The sequence below is a fragment of the Podarcis gaigeae genome (genome assembly GCF_964106915.1).
Source record: "Podarcis gaigeae genome assembly, chromosome: 18".
In the NCBI taxonomy this organism is placed as follows: Eukaryota; Metazoa; Chordata; class Lepidosauria; order Squamata; family Lacertidae; genus Podarcis; species Podarcis gaigeae.
Genome location: NC_139696.1, coordinates 4,984,127 through 4,996,820, shown reverse-complemented (window position 1 = coordinate 4,996,820; position 12,694 = coordinate 4,984,127). Strand labels below are relative to the sequence as shown.

Sequence of the window (12,694 nt, the reverse complement as noted above, 5' to 3'; positions counted from 1 at the left end):
CATCCGTCTCTGGGGCTGATGGGAACTACAGACAAACAACATCTGGGGGGGGGGTCAGAGGTCCCTAACAAATGAGATGATGGCGGTCATAACAGTGTGAAGCATGTGCTCGCTTGTTGTGCTTGTAACTCTTGTGTTGCCCCTTGTGGAACTCAGCAGAGAGCAAGATGGGGAGGAAACTGGGATGAGCTGTCTCTCTGCCTGACCAGCTGTTGGGCTCCCTGATTGACGCTCCACCCATCGCAAGGGACAGCAGCTGTCAGTAAAATCTTTAATATGGGGAGCTTGGCAGTAGATCCCCTGCTTTGCATGCAGAAGGTCCCTGTTTCCATTCTGGGAACCTCTAGTTAGAAAAGGACATGGTCCGCGATGGATGATGCCCATTGGGACTGGTGAGGAGGAATGTGGAAAGATTCAGCACAGAGCAAAAGCAGGACATTTTTTAGCACTGCCTAGTGAGACTCTGGAGCTCACCTCCCAGTTTCTAACATTCATCTTTGAGAACCAAGGTACCACTGATCTTCTTTTGATGCAGCCTAGAATAGTGTTAGCTTTTTTTGCTACTGCATAATACTGTTGATTCACGTTAAGCTTGTGTTCCAGCAATACCCTCCATGCTGTTGTGACCGCCATCATCCCATTTGTCCAGGGGTTAAGAACCTTCCGCTCTCAGGATGTTGTTCTCCTCCAGCTTCCATGAGCAACTGCGAGAGATGGGCAGCTTTGCCAATTCTGGGTTTCCGGGCCCAATTCAAGGTGCTCATAAGTTCGTGACTTGTAGAACTATAGAATCGTAGAGCTGGGACCCTGAGAATCATCTGTTCCAACCTCCTGCAATGCAGCTACCCCATACTGGGACCAAAAATGGAATTTTAGCTTCATAATCTGTTCCAGAGGTCCGTTTGTAAACCAAAACAGGTTGTAACCAAAGGCCCGCTTTCGCCAATGTGGCCTCCAAAAAAAATTTCTTCGTAATCCCCCCAAAATGGGTTGTAATCCAAAAAGAGCATTTCCGGGTTTAATGTGTTTATAATCCAAAACGTATGCAAACCAAGGTACCATTGTACGCAGGTGATGACTTGACAACAGCCCTCCTTGCTAACCCACCTCCAAAGGGAAGGGAAGGTGGCTTGGATTCCCATGACCAGATTTAGATTCTGCACGATGCCTTTCTATTGGTAAGGGAGAGGTTCTCTCCATACAGCAAGGCAGCACCTCAATCTTCACCCCCCCCCAAAAAAAGCACCTTCTGCATTTCGACACTAAGGCTTCACTCTGTTTCCCCTTTCCCCAGTCTCCTTATCTGGCCCCAACAAAACATAACCCCAAAAACCGTCAGGCTATCTGATTGCCATCGATGGGTGGGTGGGGTAGTAAAGATTCGCCCATCAGATCTCAAGTCTAGATTGTGGCTTCCTGGGGAAGGTGGAGTCCAGAGGGTGGAGGTAATAAAAGCTTAAGGGGTCAAGAGGCTGAAGGGTTAAGCGCCAGGCAAGCATCAAGATGTGGAGACTCCACCAGGCTCTTCTGCTACTGCTGTCCTTCTCCTTGGCCCAAACAGGTGAGTAAAACCCGCTAACTCACAAGCCCATTTCTACTACACTTTGGGGCCAAGCCAGCCTCATTCCTTCTGTTTCAGATGCTTAGGGTGCTTCAAAGCCCTAAACGGCCTCGGTCCAGTATACCTGAAGGAGCGTCTCCACCTCCATCGTTCTGCCCAGACACTGAGGTCCAGCTCCAAGGGCCTTCTGGTGGTTCCCTCACTGTGAGAAGCCAAGTTACAGGGAACCAGGCAGAGGGCCTTCTCGGTGGTGGCACCCGCCCTGTGGAATGCCCTCCCACCAGATGTCAAAGAGAACAACAACTACCAGACTTTTAGAAGACATCTGAAGGCAGCCCTGTTTAGGGAAGCTTTTAATGTTTAATAGGTTATTGTATTTTAGTGTTTTGTTGGGAGCTGCCCAGAGTGGCTGGCGGGACCCAGCCAGATGGGCGGAGTATAAATTATTATTATTATTATTATTATTATTATTATTATTATTATTATTATTAGGGTGTGAGTGCCATTTGTATGCCTAGATCAATGGCAGGGCACCCGCTTTGCATTGCACAAGGGATGAAGGTTCCGTCCCCAAAATTCGGATCTCCAGGTTGGGACAGTGAACTGTTCTCCTGCCCCCATGGCTTTTATTTGGCACATATAAAAACATAGTAAAACATCAAACATTAAAAGCTTCCCAGTCCAGGGCCACCTTCAGATGTCTTCCAAAAGTGACATACAGTGGTACCTCGGGTTAAATATGCTTCAGGTTACAGACGCTTCAGGTTACAGACTCCGCTAACCCAGAAATTGTACCTCGGGTTAAGAACTTTGCTTCAGGATGAGAACAGAAATCACATAGCGGCAGCAGGAGGCCCCATCAGCTAAAGTGGTGCTTCAGGTTAAGAACAGTTTCAGGTTAAGAACAGACCTCCGGAACGAATTAAGTACTTAATCCGTGGTACCACTGTATCCCCTATCTCTCCTCTTCCATCAATACACACACAACATGTAGGCTAATAGTTAGTAGAGAATATATAATAGAATAATGATATCATTCATATTGTAGGAATAAGCCAATTTGTAGGATTAACCCGAGGTACCACTGTAGTTCTTTATGCTCCTTGATATCTGATGGGAAGGCGTTCCTCAGGGTGGGTGCTACCACCGAGAAGGCCCTCTGCCTGGTTTCCTGTAACTTGGCTTCTCGCAATGAGGGAACCTGCCAGAAGGCCCTTGGAGCTGGACCTCAGGCAATGGGGGGGGGGGGTGACTCTCCTTCAGATATAGAGAGCCAAGGCAGCTCCAGCATTGTGCATTGTGCTCAAAAACAACAATGCTCTAGAATTTGTAAGCAGCAGGAGTTGCAGTTTATCTCTGCGTTTCCTTCTTGCAGATCCACTGCGGAGGCAGAGTAGTTGCCCGAATGGAGCCAGTCCTCACTCCAGACCCTTCATGGCTGCCTTGCTGGATTCCCAGAACTATCTCATCTGTGGCGGATTCCTCGTGGGAGAACAGTGGGTCATGACTTCTGCACGCTGCGGAAAGTAAGTATCCCTAAGGCCTCCCTCTTTTTTTAGGAGTGGTATCATCCAGGGTAAAGCTAATTGCTGGAAGGGAGCAGGGCAGGGACAGAAACGTGCCATTGCTCCGTCTAGTCAAGTTGCATGGGATGAATTTCAACCTGTTACCTCTGAGGATGTGGACAGGCTGCCTGGAGTGAAATCAACCCCCTATCTCCTTGATCCTTGCCCATCCTGGCTCATAAAAGCAAGCTGGCCAGGGCTGAGCGATGGGCTCTGCGGGGTGGTGAATGCCTCCCTTTGTGAGGGTGTGCAGCCTGGGGGTCATTTTGGACTCACAGCTATCCAAGGAGGCATAGTGCAAATCTGTGCCTAGGCAGCTGTCTACTGGCTTCATCTGGTACGCAGGATGAGACCTACTTGCCCGCAGACTGTCTCACCAGAGTGGTGCATGCTCTGGTCATCTCCTGCTCGGACTACTGCAATGCGCTCTACGTGGGGCTACCTTTAAAGGTGACTCAGAAGTTACAACTAATACAGAATGTGGCTACTAGACTGGTAGCCAGGAGTGGCTGCCAGGACCATACAACACCGGTCCCAAAATATCTACATTGGCTCTCCGTATGCTTCTGAGCACAATTGGTGCTGGCTACTAAAGCCCTGGGATGCGGGTGGGGCTGTGGGTTAAACCACAGAGCCTAGGACTTGCCGATCAGAAGGTCGGCGGTTTGAATGCCTGCAACGGGGTGAGCTCCCGTTGCTCGGTCCCTGCTCTTGCCAACCTAGCAGTTCGAAAGCACGTCAAGTGCAAGTAGATAAATAGGTACCGCTCTGGCGGGAAGGTAAACGGCATTTCCGTGCGCTGCTCTGGTTTGCCAGAAGTGGCTTAGTCCTGCTCGCCACATGACCCGGAAGCTGCACGCCGGCTCCCTCGGCCAATAAAGCGAGATGAGAACCACAACCCCAGAGTTGGCCACGACTGGACCTAATGGTCAGGGTCCCTTTACCTTTACTAAAACCCTAAATAGTCTCAGCCCTGTATCCCTGAAGGAGCATCTCCACCCCCATCATTCAGCCCAGACACTTAAATCCAACTCCAAGGGTCTTCTGGTGGTTCCCTCACTGAGAGAAGTGAAGTTACAGGGGATCAGGCAGAGGGTCTTCTTGGTAGTGATGTCCTCCCATCAGATGTCAAAGAAATAGATGAAGTTATGACCGTCTGTAAACATCTGAAGGCAGCCCTGTGGAGGGAAGCTTTGAATGTCTGTGGAGGGAAGCTTTGAATGTTCCTCTGACGGGGCTGAGAGTGGAGCACCTGCAGGCAATGGGTCCTCCATCACCTCCGGAGCCAGAGCGGATTCAGCTGGTGTCTGCTCCTGAGGATCCGGCACATGTGAGGACCCTTCACGTTCAAGCCCCTGTCCCGGCTCAGTCAGCCCTGGAGGCGGGGACTCGTGTGCAGGCTCGGATTTCTCAGGTTCAGCCTCTGAACCAGATTCCCAGGCCATCACATTCTGCCAGCGATTGAGTCAGACCTGAACTTACGACGCTCTTCACTGTAAATAGGTTGCACCAAGAATAAAGCCTGGAAAAGACAGGCCGGAGTCTTGCCTGTTTATTCGCGAGCAACCACACCACCTTCTGACATTGGCAATTGGCCCTGTAGGCGTGTCTTTAATTTAATAGCACTGTGGTCACTGCTTCCAACTGGTTCAACGATACTGACGTCTTGCACAGCATCCAGGGGGCCACTTAAGAGGGAGCCCCGACTGAGCCCCCCTGAAGAAGAAGAAGAAGAGTTTGGATTTGATATCCCTCTTTATCACTACCTGAAGGAGTCTCAAAGTGGCTAACATTCTCCTTTCCCTTCCTCCCCTACAACAAACACTCTGTGAGGTGAGTGGGGCTGAGAGACTTCAGAGAAGTGTGACTGGCCCAAGGTCACCCAGCAGCTGCATGTGGAGGAGCGGAGACGCGAACCCGGTTCCCCAGATTACGAGACTACTGCTCTTAACCACTACACCACACTTGAGGCCACCAGGTGTTCTAGGACACAGTCCTTTGGGGCAACTAGACATTTTTACCTCTTGGTTATGGCAGGGACACAAGGGCAGCCTCTTGGTAAAAATCGCCTCGTCCTAAGCCTATGGAGGTGTGGGACCACAGCACGCCCCTGAGCGGTGACCCTGGGGGAGCTCCTAGTTGATGTTCATCAGTGGGACTCCCCCTACTGGTGGTTAACCCTTCAAGCAAGCGGGCTGAAGCCGGTTAGTTGATAGGACCAATGCCTAAGCCAATACCGCTCAATTCCTGTAATCAATAAAGTTGTGGCCTAATTTGACCCATTAACTCGAATTCTTGTGTCTCGTGTCTTTATTTCTGTGGGGGAGGCGGGAACTCGCCACGCAGCTAGACATTTTTACCTCTTGGTTATGGCAGGGACACAAGGGCAGCCTGTCTATGTCAAGGTAGTTGAAGTCACCCATGCCTACGGCATAGACATGGATGGACAAATTGTCCACTTTTATACCTTCCAGCTTCTTCTTTTTCCCATCATAATTTCAGTTATCCACATATCTGTGTAAGTTTGCAGGCTTGCTTTTTTTTTTTTTTAAAGAACGGACGGAAAACTCATGAAAATTCAACAGCATTTTAATGTGAATTTCTTTCGATACACACTTTTGTATGCAATTGTGCCACAAATTCATGTGGGTTTTTTTTGCAAAGCAGATTGCTGTAAAATAATGCATTTTTGGCATGCTTTTTTTAAACTATTCCTTCCATCAAAGGACACACATTACCCCCATTAAGTGCATTCCCATAAACATGACTGCAAAATCTGGAAAAATGTGAATTTTGGAGGATGACTGTTTTTGGTGTGAACCTTGTTTCAGAAAGTGTGAACTTTCAATCCAGGCTGAATATTAAATGTCTCCTCCATCCCTACAACACATTGCGACAACCCACCGCTTAGGGGAGTTTATTTTGTGAAAAGGTTATTTGTGAGGTGTTGTGGGTGCCAAAATGTTTTGGATGTGCGTCTAGGAATTCTAGAGGTTAGGGTGGTCTTTGGGGGGGCTGATGAAATGCACAGAGGATCCTTTTAGAAATGGGATGAAGTCTTTCCCTGTTGGCTGAGAGGACCACGTCCCACATGTCTCAATCTCAAGGGACTCAACCTGACCTTCACCCAGAATGCAGGTTTCAATGGCAGGTCTGCGGGGCTCTGGGAGGAAGAGCCAGAGGAGTCCTCTAAAGCAGAGGTGGTTGACATATTGGCCATCCAGAAGTTGATGGACTTCAACTCCCATCAGCCCTCACATTTGGCTAAACTGGCCAGGACTGATGGGAGTTGGAGTCCAGCAGCATTTAGTCAGTCACAGGTCCTTCCCTCCTGATCTCAAGGAACATGATGCTATCCAGACATTTGGACTGTCTTTGGCTCTCCAGATGTTGCTGGACTCCAGCATCTGGGGGCCACAGGTCCTCCATTCCTGCATTAGGGGAAGGAAGGGAGAAGGGAGGAGCTGTTTGAGGGAGATGGAGGTCTGTGGAAGGGTATTCTTCAAGGGGATTGGGAGGGAGTGAAGGCACATGCCCAAACACCATCCTGTAGGAAACATCTGATAGATCTTCCTTTTTCGCAGCCATTGAGGGGTCTCTGTGTGTGTGTGTGTGTGTGCGCGTTGTTGCAGAATGCAAGCCAAGCAGGTTATTCAGCAAGCAAAACCATTAGGGGTGGGAAAGAAGGCAGAATGTCACCGCGGTTGCTTCTTCTGTTCACAGATTCATGGTTCTCTTGATCCATGGAAGGTAGTGGGCAATGCGGGTGTAAACTCCAGGAAAGCGATACAAGATGATTCCTTCTGCCACGCCATTGCACACCAAGGGGCCACCCGTGATCCCCTGTGGAGAGGAGAGAGGGATAAGACATGGCAGCTGGGGGAAGATTTGGATCCACCTCATGGCGAACTCTGGTGCTTGTGCCAGGGCAAACAGCCAGGTTCCTGTTGGGTGGATCCTTCAATTCTGAGTGGAGATCTTGGTGGACATTTCTCCTAATATATTGATTTTGGAGAGCAATGTCTTTCTAATCAAATGCATTTTTGTACATCAGTTTTACCAATATATGCATTTACAGTGGTACCTCGGGTTACATACGCTTCAGGTTACAGACTCCGCTAACCCAGAAATAGTGCTTCAGGTTAAGCACTTTGCTTCAGGATGAGAACAGAAATCGGGCTCCGGCGGCGCGGCAGCAGCAGGAGGCCCCATGAGCTAAAGTGGTGTTTCAGGTTATGAACAGTTTCAGGTTAAGTACGGACCTCTGGAACGAATTAAGTACTTAACCTGAGGTACCACTGTATAGGTGCTCTTCCTGTTATGCATTCCTTTATGTAAATATTATTTGAGTGGAGAACTATTCGGCCATTATAAAAGATAACCAATTTTCAGTTCCGCTATAAGTTCAGAAAGCATAAATTAGCTCTGCTTGTGTTTAAAAGGAGGACCGGACCTAGGGTGGCATCCCATAATACTATGATACACAATGAGTGTTGATTTCAGTGGGTCTGCTCTCAATAGGACATAGGGCTCGCTTGTCCCGTCCGAGCAGTTTCCCCCTCGCCCCACTCCTTTCCCAGGGAAAATCAGCTCTTTAGCTCTAAATCAGAACAAACAGCAATCTGCAGAAAACTCCTTTGTTGTTTGCTCCTATTCAGCTCCAAAGAGCGGTTTTCTCCTGGAAAAGAAGCGGGACAAGAGGAATTGTGCAGGAGTCCTAAATAACTCCAGCTTCGCTTTTGGGGACCCTTGGAGTGCCTGTGAAGCACAGAAGTGAAGGGCATCACTCAACATCCACCCCTGGGGATTGGCAGAGATTCTATGAAGCCGCTGGGTTGGTCAAGCCAGTTGTAAGTAGACTGGCATCTGCCCTTGTCTATTTTGCTGGAGAGGAGAATAATCTCTCAGAAGGACCCCCCACCTCTGATCCTCCCACTCCCAGCTTCTGCTGGCTCTCACCTTGAAAACAGTCTTGTTCTGTCCCGCGGAACAGACCTTCCCGTAATTGTAATAGTGACGATACTTCCTCTTGCATCGACTACGCCCAAAGATAGTGACATTTGGTGACCAGCCTTTGTAAACCCAGTCCCATCCTGCCACGCTGCAAGGAGTCCCATCGGAGAGGTCCTGGTCGAATTTGGGCAAGGGCAGGATCTGGACGTATTCATTCAAAGTAGCCTTGGAGTTCAGCTGTGGAAAGGAGAGATGGGAGAGAGCTCATTGGTTTAGTGTTGCTTGAGATGGACTACATGGAATTGGCGGAAATGACTGGCAGAATCCGAGACCAGGGAGAAGAGTCGGTGGAAGAAGATTGGAAGAAATTTAAAGCTTATTTACAGAAACATTGCAAAATTAAGGAATGTTAGAAGGATGTTGGAATGAAGTTGTGTGGTTTTAGCAGAAATGTTATAAAAGGATTAAGAAAAAACAGACTGTTAATTGGTGAAAAGAGGGAAAGTAAAGTCACATTATATTAAGATAAGGACAAAAACTGGAAAAGATGGAAAGGATTTGCTGAAATAGCTAACCGAACTAGAATACAAAAAAGGGAGGTGTGAGGAGGTCAAGGAAACAAGCGAATGAAAGATAAGTTATGGGAAGGTTTGTTGTGTTTTTTAATTGTGTTTATTTTTCTTTTTTTCTCTTTTTCTCTTTTTCATTATTGTGATGTGTTGTTTTGTTTTTGTTTAATATAGTGTTCTCTATTTTTTCTTTTTGTAACCTTTGAAACTTTAATAAATATTATTTTTTTAAAAAAAGATTTAGTGTTGCTTGAGGAAGCCCTTCGGGGAGTCTGGTGCCTCTAAAATGGGGCACTTTGGGCAAAAAAAGTAGCAGAATGTATTCATAATAAAGAATGATAATATCATGGCATGGATAATATTAATGGTCCACGTTCAACTATATGTCCTGCCAATGCGATCTCCAAATCTGAGGTCAAATGTTCTATAGGGTGTTGTTTCTTTAGAAATCACGGGGCTGGGGACTTTTTGAGAAATACAAGTCGTTACAAAATTCTGAAGAAATAGAGTGTCTTTAGCAACCGTGGTCTTGATGCTTGCCCAGGTGGGAGATGCCTGGCACTTAACTCTTCAGCCTCTTGACTGACGTGGGTTTTATTACCTCTGGTGGGACAAGAGGAATCGTGCAGTAGCCCTTAGCACAGGGGAGAGCAAGCATTTTCAGCAGAGGGCCGGTCCACTGTCCCTCAGACCTTGTGGGGTGCCAGACTATATTTTGAAAAAAGGATGAACGAATTCCTATGCCCCACAAATAACCCAGAGATTCATTTTAAATAACAAATAACCCAGAGATGCATTCTGGCAAACATTTCAATACTAAAAGAATACAACTAAAAATGTTTTAAGATTAAAAACTCCTACAAGAAGCCACCTACTCCGAATTTAATGATTTCTGGGCTGCCACGGAAGAGACTTTTGGTCATCCAATGCCAGAGTAAACTGCACAATGTCTAGTTCATTATGCTGCACACTTTGGGACGGTTAGTAGAGCTTTGACTCCTTCTGCCTTCAGGATCACTGACCTCGGGGGAAGATAGAAGGAGAGATTGCTTGGAGCAAGTTACCTTGAGCAGACGGATATCGTTTGAGGAGAGGATTTTCTCATATTGAGGGTGTGGGTAGTTAGCCACAACTCTATTTTTTTTTTTATAATAATTTTTATTAAGGTTTTCCAAATTAAAACAAATCAAAACAAATTAAATCCAATCTATGAACTTTTTGCCAATAACTAGGACTTCCCCTCCCTACCCCCTCTTGTGTTCCAAATCTTCCAAATAAGCAATTAAATTCAACAAGTTCTTATCCCCAAGTTACACTCTTCATCAATAACCCAATTTATCCAAATTCTCATCCCCTAAGATCGATCTATACACTTCCACGAGTTTCCCCCTTTCAAACATAGTACAGATGGGAATAAGATAAATATGAATAATAATTTTACAGCCTTTGGATTCCAATTTTCCCTCCCCTCTTTCCCCTTTGCGTTTCACCTATCCCTCCACTTCTAATATCTTCCTGGAGTTCCCACATTACACTATGTCCCTCCGGTTCTTTGCCAGTCTTTAATTACAGATGTCCAATCGTAGAAGGAGTCTATCAAATAAGGGCCCATTTCTTCTATCCAGGTTTTTATATCCAGGAGTAAAAACTCCAATTTTGTATCCATAAGCTTGTCAAACCTGAATATCCCAAATGTTCCCCCAGTTCTCTCCAGTTCTTGTTATTTCCTTGTTCTTATCAATCATTCTCCTCCTTTTTAATTCTCTGTTCTCCCACAGAAATGTTCTTTTTCCAAAAGTTTCTAGTGTCTCTGCAGAGGTTTGTTATTCATGGAGCAAAGCATTGCATCATGTTCCTTTCATTTTCCAACAAATAGTTCCATTGTTTCCTGTAGTGTATAGACCTCTGTAGACAAAATAATGTTCCATTTCTGCAGTTTCCCAGGAGATTAAAAGTTCCATTCAACTGTTCAGATTTCCTGTGAAAAACACATGCAATATCCCTCGGCTCCTCTAGGTGGGTTGCAATAACAAAGTTCCCTTCCAGAATCACATCCACCAGACCAAGTAGCTTGTTGACCGATATTTAAAACAGTTTGTATTCAATTTGTAACAAATATAACCGGCAAAGTCCTCATAACAAAGTCTCTATTTTAATCTTCCTTTTTGACAGCTCTTTGACAGCTGTCAAAACCTCCATCACTTTTCTCCAGGCAGTTTCACGAATCGCTCCAGGGATTCCGGGGGGGGTTGCTTTTTTTTTAAAAACAATTCCACTTTTCTCCTCCAGCTCAATCTTATAATTTTCCCTCGCGAAGTTGCTGATTCGGCAAGATAAGGTTACACTCGATCTTAGTTGTCCAGTCCTTTGTTTTGGCTCTTCTACAATTTAGGGGTAGGCTGACTTCCTTTTTTCCACCTCCCCCGTTCGCTCCGAATTTTAAAAATTTATCCCCCTTTTTTTAGTCCATATTCCAATTACTCACGGGTTCTTCTTTAGAGCCGAATTTTCAATAGAAGAAGTCAGCGCTCTCCGCCGGATGGCATGCGGCTGCGCTCGGCAGGGATAGCAGAGAACTCAAAGCACCACGCTTCTCCCCGGCACCCGATTCGTAGCCTTTAAAAAGGCTCCTTCACGAGTCGGGAGAGCGCTAACGGTGCCAGCCGAGTCTCCATGTCCACGGCCTCAATCTGGCCGTGGTTTTTAAGGGTCCCCGCATCGCCGGTGCGGTAGGACCCAGCCCCTGCCAAGCCGGCTCCCTCCGGAGCTCGGAGGGAGCCCGCCATTCGGCGATGGCGCCGACCCGGAAGTCTCAGTTAGCCACAACTCTAAACGCTTGCTGAGAGGGTTCTTCAGCGGAGATGTGATGTCCCCCCAAGTAGACATAATGGACGCTGGAAACAGAGCATCAGTTAGTGTCAGAGATCTTAGGACTCCATCCCCTCCTGGTCCCCGTGCAAAAGACCAGGCTCCCTCCATACCACCAGCTGTGCACCTTGATGGTTAGGTGGTCATCTATCATGGGTGCTTTAGCTGACCAGATGACCCTTGCAGTCCCTTCGAACTGTAAAGGTAAAGGTACCCCTGCCTGTACGGGCCAGTCGTGTCCGACTCTGGGGTTGCGTGCTCATCTCGCTCTAGAGGCCATGAGCCGGCGCCGTCCGAAGACACTTCCAGGTCACGTGGCCAGCGTGACGAAGCTGCAGCGGCGAGCCAGCACCAGCACCGCACACGGAAACGCCGTTTACCTTCCCGCTATAAAGTGGTCCCTATTTGCACTTTGATGTGCTTTCGAACTGCTAGGTGGGCAGGAGCTGGGACAGAACGACGGGAGCTCACCCCGCCACGGGGATTCGAACTGCCGACCATACGATCGGCAAGCCCTAGGTGCTGAGGTTTTACCCACAGTGCCACCCGCATCCCACGTCCCTTCCAACTGTGCAATTCTATGATTCTGTGACCAGCCCTGCTAAGAATCAAAGAGGGATTAGTGAGACTTACCCATCGCAGTGCGCAGCCGTCATTACCCACTGGGGCGCCACCAGGAATCCGCCACAGCCCACTATCCCATTGCGATACTTCAAGGCAGCCATGTAGGGTCTGGGGAGGGGCCTGGCTTCGTGCCCCCCATCAATCTGACTCCGCAATGGATCTGCAAGAAACGTATGCAGAGATCAGCTCCTCCACCTCCTCCTTGCATGCTCTGGGGTGTTCTCCACACATTCAAAGTTCTTGGGGGAGCAAAAAAGGACAGTTCACTGTTCCGCTGAGCTTACAATGGGTTTTCCTAGCAAGGAAGTTAGAGAAGCAAAAGCACAGAGGAGCCTAGGAAGACCCCTTTGGGCTTTTGAATGGGAGGAGGATTTCAGGGAGAAGAAACCCCATGGTGCATCATCTGCCATGGTGCTTTTACTCACCTGTAAGGGCTGAGGAGAAGGACAGGAGCAGCAGCGGAAGAGCCTGGCGGAGTCTCCACATCTTGATGCTTGACAAGAAGGGAGATGCCTGGCGCTCAACTCTTCAGCCTCTTGAAACCGTAGCTTTTA

General features: G+C 47.7%; 1 protein-coding gene across 2 annotated transcripts in view; it reads right to left on the bottom strand.

Moving 5' to 3' along the window:
* LOC310835774 (mast cell protease 2-like) overlaps nucleotides 1-12,694 on the bottom strand; it is a 19,885-nt gene extending 7,191 nt beyond the window's left edge. The window contains exons 1-6 of one of the 2 annotated variants that reach the window (XM_083720737.1): nucleotides 12,566-12,694; nucleotides 12,150-12,300; nucleotides 11,480-11,542; nucleotides 9,713-9,785; nucleotides 8,086-8,316; nucleotides 6,720-6,969 (exon numbers count right to left, since the gene is read on the bottom strand). In XM_083720737.1, coding sequence (XP_083576863.1) covers nucleotides 6,844-6,969; nucleotides 8,086-8,316; nucleotides 9,713-9,785; nucleotides 11,480-11,542; nucleotides 12,150-12,300; nucleotides 12,566-12,626 — 705 coding nt within the window. In that variant the 5' untranslated portion in view covers nucleotides 12,627-12,694 and the 3' untranslated portion in view covers nucleotides 6,720-6,843. Of the gene's footprint in view, nucleotides 1-6,719; nucleotides 6,970-8,085; nucleotides 8,317-9,712; nucleotides 9,786-11,479; nucleotides 11,543-12,149; nucleotides 12,301-12,565 lie in introns of those variants that run through there. The other variant, XM_083720736.1, reaches the window with a different exon arrangement.